General features: G+C 54.2%; 1 protein-coding gene across 1 annotated transcript in view; it reads right to left on the bottom strand.

Annotated features, from left to right (window-relative positions):
* Positions 1-2,944: 2,944 nt before the first annotated feature.
* The window catches only part of NFATC4 (nuclear factor of activated T-cells, cytoplasmic, calcineurin-dependent 4), an 11,175-nt gene continuing 2,139 nt past the window's right edge, over positions 2,945-11,980 (bottom strand). The window contains 9 exon segments of the mRNA XM_011971010.1: positions 2,945-3,369; positions 4,126-4,707; positions 4,900-5,026; positions 5,285-5,340; positions 6,501-6,641; positions 7,099-7,271; positions 7,598-7,797; positions 8,367-8,529; positions 10,350-11,445. Coding sequence (XP_011826400.1) covers positions 3,302-3,369; positions 4,126-4,707; positions 4,900-5,026; positions 5,285-5,340; positions 6,501-6,641; positions 7,099-7,271; positions 7,598-7,797; positions 8,367-8,529; positions 10,350-11,445 — 2,606 coding nt within the window. The 3' untranslated portion in view covers positions 2,945-3,301.

Here is an 11,980-nt window from a genome sequence, read left to right as displayed (position 1 = left end):
GAACTGCAATGTGAGGACTGTGTGTGTCTGTCTCCTCCTCTTCACCAGGTGACTCTCTACCCAGGGCAGCCTAGACAAGATTTAGACATCAGGGCAGTGGGCTATTTTGGAATCTGGAATGGGAAGGAATGACAATTGGCAGGTGACTCTAGTACTTGAACTTTCCTGTGCTGAAGAATCACCGAAGGTATTCTTTAATACACAGATACCTGGGTCCAGTCCTCCCTCCCAAATAGGTTAAGGGTTGCTTAGGAATCTGTATTAAAAACAAAACAAAAACAAAAATCTCCTTAGTGGTTCAAACACAAGTAATCCTCAGACCTGGGCCAAGAAGGTCTTTTCTGACACCACCTGGAGACCCAGCCTCGTTCTTCTCTCTCCTAACTACAGCCCCAGGAAGCTACATGTCTGTAGAGAGCCTGGGAGGAGACAATGACCCCAGTCTCAGAGTGAGTACACGCAAAGGCACCAGGAGGCCTATCCACATCAGGATTCCAAAGAGAAGAGGGGTTAGGCCTGAAGAATGTGGGCCCAGAGGGCATAACAAGCCCCTTACAGAGCGGTCACAAGGAAGCAGACGGGAGCTCAAGGTGAGGAAGAACTTTATGGCAAATCTATTACATCACTCACAGCTGAAGGCCTACAGTCTAGTGGGAGAATGCCCATCATCCTTAGAAAACTCTAAATACCCTGGCAGGCTATAAGATCCTTCAGAATTCAGCCTGGCTTCCCTCTGCAATCCCTTCTTATAGCCCCTGACTTCCAGAACTTCACCTGCCTTCCCACCCTCGAAGGGGAACCTTTCGGAGTTCTCCAGGTATACCAGGCCCTGGAGATCTGTCTGTCTTTCTTACTTGCCGCTCCCCTCCAGGACTTTGCCTCTTCTGGTCTCTCTGTCTGGCCTGCCCTTCCCCTATTCTTAGCTTGGTTAATTACTAGTCATTCTTCAGGTCCCAGTTTAGAAGTCACCCCCTGAAGTTCCCTGTAACCCCCACAGCTGGACGGAATGCCTCTCCTCTGTTCCCTCTACATCTCATATTTAAGTTGTTCACTGTGGGACGGAGTGACATGGGGTTGTGTGCCTTGGTAGAGAGTCCACTACCCGGGAGGGGGGTGGTGGATGAAGGAGCAAGCAGGGAAAGAAAAAAGTTGTTCACTGAAGGCAGGCACAGTGGTTCATGCCTATAATCCCAGCACTTCGGGAGGCTAATGCCAGAGGATAACTTGAGCCCAGCAATTTGAGGCTGCAACGAGCTGTGATCCTGCCACTGCACTCCAGCCTGGACACTAGAGCAAGACCCCATCTCTCTCTCTGTCTCTCTCACACACACACACACACACACACACACACATTGTTCACCGACTCCTCAAGGTCTAATGTACTCTCTGCAAAAAATATTTAGTTTGAATTGTTATGAGCTGTTTATTTACTTTTGCCCCATGAGGCTACAAATTCCTCCAGGACCCACTGGCTGGCACTTTGCAGCTGTTTAATAAATATCTTGACAATGCATGAATGGCAGTGTCCTGGCAGAAAACAGAACAGTCCACCTTGAGAGGCAACAAGTCCTAACAGCTTTTTGTTTACACAGAGGCTGACCCACCCTCTGTCAGAGATCTTAGAGGTGGTGCTGAAGATTGCTAAATAGGACACAAGTGCCCTAGGGTTCCTTCTGACACGGTGATTATGGGACAATGACTCTGGCAAGGGGCTGAAGGGGATCTTTGAAAAGCAACCAAGGCCCGGGAGCTAATCACTTGATGTCAATTTGGTTCACAGCAGCTTGTGTTCCATGAAAGTAAAGGAAATTCATTGCAAAGCAGCAACAGGTGAGGAGTTACTCTGGTTCTGTTGTCCCCCAATCCACAGCCAGCCTCTGTCACACCCACCCCTGCTCTCCTGAGTACTTGCTAGGACTGCCTGAACTCATTGGGCGTAGAGAGGCCCCACCAGCCTGAAGGTGAGGCAAGTTTCCCAAGTGCAAACGCCCTGAATGTCTTTTAGGCATGTCCCCCTGCAGCCAAGCCTAGCCAACTCAAGCTATTTGTACTCAGTACCTACTGTGTGTCAGGCTCCAGGTGAACAAGACAGACAAAGTGACTTTCCCCAGCCCAATGGGACGGCCTCTCGTAGGCCATCAAGACAGGGGACAAACCAGGTTTCCAGCCCAGGCCCGTCAGTGGTGATGGATGTACTAGCTATTTAGAAGGCCAGCATGGGTATATTTGCAGGATAGGCCAGGAACTCATACAGTGCTGTGATTCCCAGGGCAGGTGACATTCAGAGCTGCTGGGTAGACTGTTTGCTTTCTGCAGTCTACCTCTGAAGCACAAATCTTTCCAGAATGTCTTCATAATCCCCAGGAGTGGAGGATCCAGAGGGAGAGCTTGTGCTAGCTCTCCCTCACCTCCACCCTCACTCCAGGGAGAGAAGCCTTAGAGGCCTGGACCTCCTGAGTCAGCGTGTCTGAATGGGGGCAGGGGACAGGAGCCCAGGAGTGCAGTTCAACATGCTGCTGATTATCTACGTGACCTCAGGCAAGTCCCTTTCCCTATCTGAATCTTAGAATCCTCCTTTGTAAATGAGAGAGATCAACTACATCAGTGTGTCCTCTTCTTGGCTATAGATCAGAATCATCTGTGTGGTGGCAAGACTAAGGAGCTTGAAAAATGCAGCCTCCTGGGCCCCATCCCAAAGCTCCTAAGGAATCTGGACCCCCAAGGAGGAGAGTGGAGAGGCCTACTCAAGCCCTGGCCCCCAATCCTGGCCACAGTCAAGGAGCCTCCTAGCCCCCTCATGCCTTCCCCAGCCTCATCCACTGAGCTCTTTGGGATGCAATGTTCCCAGCCACATTCCATCTGTTTCCAACTTCTGGGCCTCCTTGGACCAGGGCTGGAGTAAGCTGCCCCAACCCGTCTCTCCAAAGAGCTCTGGAGCCTGAAACACTGGTCATTGAGCAGTTTATTACCATCAACGTGTCCCCAGCTTCCCAGCACAACAGCCTGCCCACACTCTAGACATGCCTTCACTCCAGTCCATTCTGGCACCTAGCCTCAGTCTCCACCCTCCTCCCTCCTCCCTCCTCCACAGCTACTTCCCCCAGCCCTCCAAGGCAGCACCAGGCCTGGGGGCCACACCTCAGCTGGGGGAGGGGAGGGAAGACAGTGAGACAAACAGAAGCTGGGGAAAGAGGAGCCAGGATTGGCCCCAAGCTTCTGTAGCCACCACTCAAGGAAGGACGGAAAGGGGGCAGGGCTGAGGCTGGGGCTGGGGTTGCCGTGTGATGACAGTTCAGGTGGTTCAAGCAGGAGGCTCGTCTCCAGGAGGTGCAGGGAAGCCACTCAGGTCTCGGCCAATGATCTCACTCACTGTAAAGGAGGGGCAGTTGAGAGACTGGGCTAGAGGTGGGTCCCCTCCTTTTCCAAAGACCCACCCCCAATCCATTCCAGGCAGGCCTTAATCTAGGAGGCCTCTAGATTCCTCCTCTACTGGCTTCTCTTCCACTGGGCCTCAGTTTCCCCAACGTGTCTTGACACCTGCTCCGTCAAATCTTGCCCAACTCCCTCCATGTGGGCTCCCAGGCGCCTGTCCTAGCCCTTTCCTGCTGGCTTAGCCTGAAATGTCAGGGGAATTGGTATCAGCAGGGCCAGAGATGGGTATAACCAACGGGAGGAAGGAGAGGCAAAACAGGAAAGCTCCTCCTCACCAACCCTGACCACAGACACCGTGTTTAGGGGAAAGCTGAGGCAATGCAAGTGTGTTTGACTGGGGCCTCAGCAAGCTACCATCCCTCTCTGGAACTCAGTGCCTGAACTTGCAAATTGAGTGAGCTGGATAGAATGATCTTGAAAGTGCTTCTAGCTCTAAGATTTTATGATTTGGAGCAGAGGGCAGAGGCAGAGGCAGAAGAAAGGCTGAGACAGTTACCCCATGCACCCTTCAGAATTCAGTTAATTGGATTCAGGCAGCCATAGGAATCAGGAACATGCCACCTGGGAACCTCTAACTGGCCCTGAGAGACCAGGGATGCCCAATCTCTGAAAAGCCCAGCTCCAGCCCTCAGCAAACATGCACAGCAATCTCTTGCACACACTCATACTCACAGCCCCCAGTCCCACACCCACCTTCCTCCAGCGTGATACCCTGGATAGGGACACTGTCTCGGAAGCCGCTGCTGTAGCCACCCCTGGATTTCTCCTGCTCCGGAGCCCCCTCCCCAGGGCCATAGCCTGGCCCTACCTTATTGTATCCCTCAGCAGGTAGGGGATGCACATCACTCTGGGAAGGGAAGGGGCCTTCAAGCGGTGGGGATGCAGGAAGAGGAGGCCGAAAGGGGGCTGGAGGAGAGAATGGCAGCCCCAGGGGAAAAGAGGAGCCCCGCCCTCCATAGGGGTCACTAGGGAAGGGGCGGGGAAGGAAGGAGACTGGAGGTGGTTGGGCACAACCTGTGGTACCCCTAGTCTCAGGGAACATCCGCAGGCCCGGTCTGTAGGATGGTGGGGGCCCCGTCTGGGGGTACAGAGGGGGCATGCCATAGCCGAAGCCTTCTGATAGGTAAGGAGTTTCGTAAGCAGGGTCTTCATGGGGAAAGGAGGGGTAGGGGGGCCTGGGTGGTGAGAAGTCCATGTCAGTGCCAAAGGGGGGTGCCGATGCTGAAGGGAAGCCCCGCAGAGATGAGTCTGGTAGGGGCTCCTCTTTGCAGATCACTGGGAAGACAAGAAGTGGGAGGACATGCTGGTGAGAGGTCTGGTAGTCTCCACACTGCACACCTTCCAGGTGCCTGCTCCTCCCAGGTTCCATTCACCCCTTGGCCCCTCATGATGGACACTGCTTCCCTCTGCCCCTGTTCCAGCTCCCCATATCCCTATACCCCCACCATGGGCTGTCCCAGAGCGCACCAGGCAGAAACTTGAAACTCTGGGTAGGACTGCGTTTCCTCCGCCCATTGGAGACATAAAAGTAGACCTGAACTGGCCGGGACACCCTCTTGTTGCTGTACTCAGGGACAGTCAGGGTCAGCGTCACCTAAGGAAGAGAAAAATGAGGCAGGGAGCCCTCAGGCATCTGGGCTTAGCCCAGCCTTTCCAGGGACCCAGACTCCACCTCCTAGTTTTCTCCATTTCCTAAGATGCAAAGTTCATTCCCTAGAGATGCACCTGCTTACAGAATGGCCAGTCTACCTTCTCCAGAAAAGTCCACTCCCATGAGCAAGAGGACCCAGCTGAGAATCCCCTGCCTTCTCCCACCCCGCCTCCCCGGGAGGTATCCTAGTGACACTGGTACCTCATTGCTCTGCAGTCGGTTCACCGTGGCCTCCTCCTCCCATTGCAGCTTCCCATCTGTCCAGAGGGAACAGAGAGCTGCAGCCCAACTCCAGCGCCCCTGCCCCCTGCCCTAGTTCTCTGCCATTTCCCCTCCTGTTAGAGCCAAGGCCAAATTCAGACGGCCCTAGAAGATCTGACACACAGAGGAGCCTACTGCATGTTAACTTAATGTGAGTGGAAGAGGTAGGGTTTTAAACTGTTCTCAAGGTACAGGGAAGTAAACTGAGACCAAGGGAAATGGCAGGACCAGCCCAGAAACCAGAGGGAGTCAGTAACGGAAGCAACTCTTGAGCCCTCCCACCCAACTCCAAACATCCTCTCCCATGATAATGCCAAGAAGGAAGACTAAAGGTAGGAAAGGGTCCTAGCTTGACAGAAGGCAATGAGACCCTCAAGTATCATGACCCAGAATCTCTAGAGAAGCTCTGACATGGTCCTAGGATGCTAAATTTGGATATAGGGACCAGATGTAGTGGCTCATGCCTATAAATCCCACCACCCACCACTCCCACCTTGGGAGGCCAAGGTGGAAAGATCACTTGAGTCCAGGAGTTTGAGACCAGCCTGGGCAACATGGGGAGACACTATCTCTACACAAAATATTTTTGGAGGATTGCTTGAGTCCAGGAGGTTGAGGCTGCAGTGAGCCGTGATTGCATCACTGCACTCCCCTGGGTGACAAAGTGAGACCCTGCTACAAAAAAAAAAAAAAAAAATTAGGATATAGGGACTGAGGCTCTTGGTGAGCAGTGTTTGGAGAGGGCAAAGGCCTCAGGTTGGTGCTGGCAACTCGAACCCTCAGTCTTCCCTTCCTCCACTCCTGCAGCTCCATCTCAGGGCACCTAACAGGCTCTGTTAATCACTGCCCATAACTCAAGAGAGGCCCAGCGGGGAGCCTATCTACATGGGATAAATTATCTCGAAGGAGCCTCCTCTTTAATAGACAGAATGTGCATCGCTTCCATTTGTTCAGCATGCTCAATATTTTAGATTGTTGTCATACGCATCCCACATGGAAAGCAGACAGTATAATAGAAAGAGTAGTCTGTCTGTCCCATTTTACAAATAAAAAAAACTGAGGCTCCACTGGCTAGTTTAGTGACAATGCCAGAGATATTTCACCTGCCACTCCCAAGCTCTCCCTGCCTGCCCTCCCCTCTGCAGCAGGTACTCACCAGGACCCCTCTCAATGAACACCACCTTGGAGTCTGGCAGGAAGTTGGAGCCAGTCAGTACTAGTTCCTCGCCTCCCCTCACAGAGCAGGCACTAGGGCTGTAGGCCTCCACCTGGGGCAGCTCCTGAGCTGAGCGCTGGGCTGCAGAGCAGTGCAAGGAAGAGGACTGTCTGGGCTGGGCATGGAGAGGTGGCCTCCTCTACCCCCACCACTTTGGAAAAACTGCCACAGGGTTCTGAGGGAGCCCTCCTCAGCAGTAGACACACAAATAAACCAGTAATATCCATGGAGTCACACACACCATGTAAGGGGCCACTCCCAGAGCAGAGAGAGGGTTAAACAGAGTAGACCAGGGAGTTTCCCAAACAAGGGTCCAGGGCACCCCAGGAACAGATAGGGTCCAGGGTCACTCTGGGCCACCCCAGAGACAGAGTCTGTGGCAGGGGCAAACTAGCATAGAAATAAAGCCTGAGTCCTCTATAGAGCTACTCAGGACAGACAGGGCACAGGACGCTACAGAGGGAATGGGCAGACAGACACACACACACAGACAAGAGTTGCAAGAGACAGAGAGATGGCCCAGGGCCTCTTTGCTCACAGCACTCGATGGGCACCGACGCTGCCTGTACCGAGACGACCTTCCCGCCGCCCTGGGGCACGTGTACCCGGAACACCAGTCGCACACGTGTGTTTTTGCGCCCGATGTCCGTCTCACCCTTCCGAAGCTCAATGTCTGAATTCCGAAGCTTCAAGATTCCCGCACAGTCAATGCTGGAGGCAAAGGATGGATGGCAAGCCCTCCTAGCTGAAGCCAGAATGGTGATACATCCCTAAAGAGGGAAGTTCCCGCCCTCCATCCAAAGCCCTGAATGACTTTCGATGAGTGCCTAGGAGGTTATTTTCTAACCCACAGACGGCCTCTCTGGGGTACCCGCGCATCCCCAAAAGTCCTCTTCCAGATGGTGGGTAGGCATGAAGCCAGCTCCTAGGAATAAGGTCTACCTCTTCTTGGAAAAGGAAGAAGTGGGCTAGCATAGGCCCAATGGAGAAAGCTAGTATAAAGCCTGCAGACTGAGGGGAAGTTGCATGGGACTTACTTGGCCGCCATGTTGTTCTCAGGCAGCAGAGTCATCTCCAACACCTTGGTGCCACTGACTACGGCTTCATAGCTGGCTGTGGCCACCATCTTGCCTGTGATACGGTGCACCTGATAGAAGGCATGAGGCCGCAGGTTCCTTTCATCTGCAGTGCCGATGAACATCTGTAGGGTCAGTGGCTTCTCACTGTAGCCTAGGAGCTGGCAGAGGGAGAGAGGGGCCACTTCATTGAAATCCCTACCACCTCACCCTTTATTCATCCCTAGATTTTCAGTCCACCATGGGATGAGAATGGTGAAAGATAAAGGATATCCTGCAAGGGAATCCCTTGGGGAACTGGGCACCCGTTGTGGAGAAAACATGGCCTGGAGTTCACAGTGTTTTTCTTGGAATAAAGCCCAAAGTGGGCTGGGCAAAGGCAGAAGAGCCTCCAAAGAGACTGGCCCAACTCAATATAGAGAAAACTTAACTCCCAGTGACTTTTGGCCTCAGCCTAAACCCTCCCCCATATCTGGCAGGCCACCATTTTCCAGAGTAGACATGAGGCTGGTGTCCCATGGGATGAGCTGAGTGGGGGTGGAAGGACAGAGGAGTAGAAAGTATATCCGGGTCCTTGCACCCCTCCTCCCCCAACTCCAGCCCCTCCCCCAGGCTGCCTGCAGGGTCAGAACTGAGAGGGAGTGTGGGAAAGGGCAGTGCCATGTGTCTGCATAGCTGGAACCCATCTGGGAGAGGAGAAAGGATATCAGGCCTGCTCTCTGTCCTTTACCTTGACTACGGGGTGACCGCCAGGGGCAGCTTTGACAGCTCCACGGCTGCCTTCTGTCTCATAGTGGGCCCGGTGGTGGGCTCTAGGCTGTACCTCGATCCTCAGCTCCAGCTGCTCATATTGGCTGGGCAGAGGCCAGTCCAGTGGGGGTAGGGCAGAGGTCCTGGGTGGAAGAGAAGAGCATTGATCATGTGCAGCCTCAGACCCCAGTCAGGCCCACACTGGATCTGTGAGGGAGGAGGGGGTGTGGGTCTGAGAGAAAAGAAAGCACAGAAGAAATAAAGAAGTACATCAACACTTGTGAAAAAAAGGGAAAAAAAGAATTTTTTTAAAACTACAAAAAGGACAAAGAAATGAAGAAATCCAAAAGTCTAGAAGCAAGGGGAAGTAGGGGACAGAGCCCCTTGAAGTGTGAAAGGTGACAACAGGCCTAAAACTCCCTTCTTCCCAGCTCTGAGCCCAGGGGTTGGGGTGGGAAGGCTTCACTTGGATACCGAGAATTCTCAAGCCCATCTCAATCCCTAGACCTGGATGGAAAGAACAAAGAATTGCTACTTCAGACCAGAAAAGGACTCAGATATGAACCCTTTGTTTTACAAATTAAAAAATTGAGGCACATTGGCTCACACCTATAATCCCAGCACTTTGGGAAGTCAAGGCAGGGGTGGGGGCACTGTGAAGATGGTTTGAGCCCAGGAGTTTGAGACCAGCCTGGGCAACATGGTGAAACCCCGTCTCTACAAAAAATGCAAAAAGTAGCCGGGCGTGTTGGTGCTCCTGTAGTCCCAGCTACTCCTGCTGAGGCAGGAGGATCACTTGGGCCCAGGAGGTCGAGGCTGAGATCACACCACTGCACTCCAGTCTTGGTGACAGAGCAAGACACTGTCTCAAAAAAAAAAAAAAAGAAAAGAAACTGAAGCCAGCAGCTACTGACAGACCTAGGACTGAGTACATTCTGCTCCCAAGCCAGCTCTCTTTCCACTAGTTGGGGCTTGATAGGTGGAGTTCCAGGGAGCTAAGGGTTTCAGATGGGACAACTTATCCTGTATTGTGCTCCCCGATACCCTAGGACAGTGGATCTCAACTGGTAATTGCCCCCCAAGTAATTGCCCAGATATTTGGCAATGTCTGAAGACATTTTTGGTTTTCCCAACTAGGGGAGTGGGTGCTACTAGTATCTAATGGGTAGAGGCCAGGGATGCTGCTAAACCATCCTACAATGTCCAGTACACCCCCACACAACAAAGAATTATCCTGCTCAAAATAGTAGTGCTGAATTAATAGAGCTGAGGTTGAGAAACTTTGCCCTATGGGAAACCCAGGGGTCCCAGTGTTAACGTTTCTTTCCCCTAGAAACGTTTCTGAACAGAACCAGCTCAAGATTTAGGATTATTGAAATGAGCAAGATTCTCTGAGAGTGGAAGGAATAGAACTGCAAGTTTTAATATGAATTATTTGACTTGCAAATATCTGCTATTTTATTCAAGTTAGCAGCTATACTTTTAAGCCGCTAGGTCAGGCTCTAGAAATTGAGGAATGGAGAAAGGGAATTTCCTGCAACAGAGTGGAAATCTGCTTAGGTCTGGCACCTATTGAAAGGGCCAGAGTGGAAGGCTGAAATCCAGCCCAAGTTCCACACTCAGCCACATGCCAGTGCAGAGCTGGGTCTTGGGAGCACTCTATAGGCTACAGGAACACCTCCTTAACCTAGTTGATCCTCCTACAATAGCTGGGGGTGGGAGGGTAGAGGGGCTTTTTCTAATTGGCCCACAGGGAACTGTTGCCCTTTTGTAAATCATCAAGAGGTGCACTTTTTTTCTAATTATCTTTAAAACCAGGTAGTTGGCAGCTGCTAAGCTGGTTGCAGATTCTCTTTTGAAATTCAGGGGGCATGAAACTAATGTCTTAAAATCCATCCCTTGACCCTCCTGCTCCCCTAGTGGAATGGCTGGAGAGAGCGGTGGTGCCAGGCGCAACCCTCACCTGAAGATAGGGCTGTGTCCCCCAATCCGGGCCTTGGACCAAGCGAGTGGGGAGGGCACTGCCAGGTAGTCCATGCCAGCCACCTCCTTCCGGGGACCTCCTGGAGGAGCCACAGACTCCTCTGCTCCCAAGGGCAGCTTCCCATTGCATGGGGCAGGCTCCTCAGACCGAGGCAGAGCCACCGCCTGCTCGCTGGAAGTCCGCCGTGTCTTCTGAGGGATGCTCTCAGCTGGTGGGGCCCCCACATAGTCAAAGGGACCAGGGGAGCCAGGATCCCGGGCCAGAGGCAATGGGGGTGGTGGAGGTGGCTCAGACCCCTCTTCCCCCAGGCTGCCACGGCGGGACAGAGCTGGAGAGGCTGAAGATGGGGTTCCCGAGCTGGAATAGCGCCGCTTGCCACATGGAGAGGCAGGTCGGGGGGAGGCTGGGGTGGGCCCAGGAGCACTGAGGAGTAGCCAGTTGTCCTCCGGCCCTCGGCCTCCGGGGCTTGGACCATACAGGCTCCAGGGATCTTCGGGGGTCCATGGCCGAGGGGAGGCCCTGGGCGAGGGCAGCGGGGAGCCCAGGCCAAAGCGGGAGGCCGCCTCATTTAGCTCAGACTCCACCTCGTCGCAGGCTGCATACAGGGCTGCCTCGTCAGAGGCATCGGAGAAGAAGCTCCACGAGGACAGGCTGCTGCTGCCAGGGCTTGGGCTGAAGAAGGCCCCCCCACCCGGGCCCCCTGCCTCTCGGTAGCCCCCAAAGCCTTCTGGTGGGGGGTAATCTCTAGGAGAGCCGTCCCCCCAGGTATCAGGGTTGTCCTCCAGCGCCGCCGGCGGCTCCGGCGTGGGAGAGATGGAGGTGATGCGGATGCTGGGACACTCGAGAACACGGCCACTCCCAGCACCCCCAGCACCCCCTCCTGGTCCTCCCAGCCTCACCGACCGGGCGGGCTGGCTCTCCCAGGTACCAGGTGAGGGGGCTGGGCGCGGCGGTGGCGAATGCATGCCAGGTCGAGGGGGTGGAGGTCGGGGAATACCGATAGGTGCAGCGCCATAGGGAGGGGGCTCTCCCAAGGCCAGACGGCAGCATGGCGGGGCATCCTCTGAGTCCAGTTCTGTCAAAATGGGAAGAGGAGCAGAGGGAGAGGGGGAAAGAGAGAAGCAGGTGAGATGGCTAGGTTCCTTAAGTGGCCAGGCCCCCAGGCCCCAAGTCCTCCTATGCTCCCTGCCCCTCAGCAAGGAGACCTTCTGAGCCACAAGACAAAAGCAGAGTTGGACCTGGGAAGATGGAGGAGATTGAAGCAGGCATGCCAGGACTTTGCCCACTGGCCCCTGGATCCTGGGACCGAGGGTACCCGATCTGGTGGGTCTTAAGGTGAGAGAGGTGGGTCCAGAGGGGCTGGAGCTGGGGCTGGGCCTGGAGGCGTGTTTCTTGAGGCACTGGGCTGGACTGGGGGCGACTCACACATGAACCCAATTAGCAGCGGTTCCCAAACCCCCAAACGGCGCTGGCAGGAGCCCCAGTTGCCATCGCAACCGTGGCCAGAGGGGAGGGGGGCGTCAGGGCTGTGGTGACGAGGGGAGGTGGCTCCTCCTTCTCTCCCCGCCATCTGGGGGCGGAGGTGCAGCCGAGGGGGTGATGCGTGCCGG

This window comes from Mandrillus leucophaeus, unplaced genomic scaffold (genome assembly GCF_000951045.1).
Source record: "Mandrillus leucophaeus isolate KB7577 unplaced genomic scaffold, Mleu.le_1.0 Scaffold980, whole genome shotgun sequence".
NCBI classification, from domain to species: Eukaryota; Metazoa; Chordata; class Mammalia; order Primates; family Cercopithecidae; genus Mandrillus; species Mandrillus leucophaeus.
This window is presented reverse-complemented; position numbering and strand designations above follow the sequence as displayed.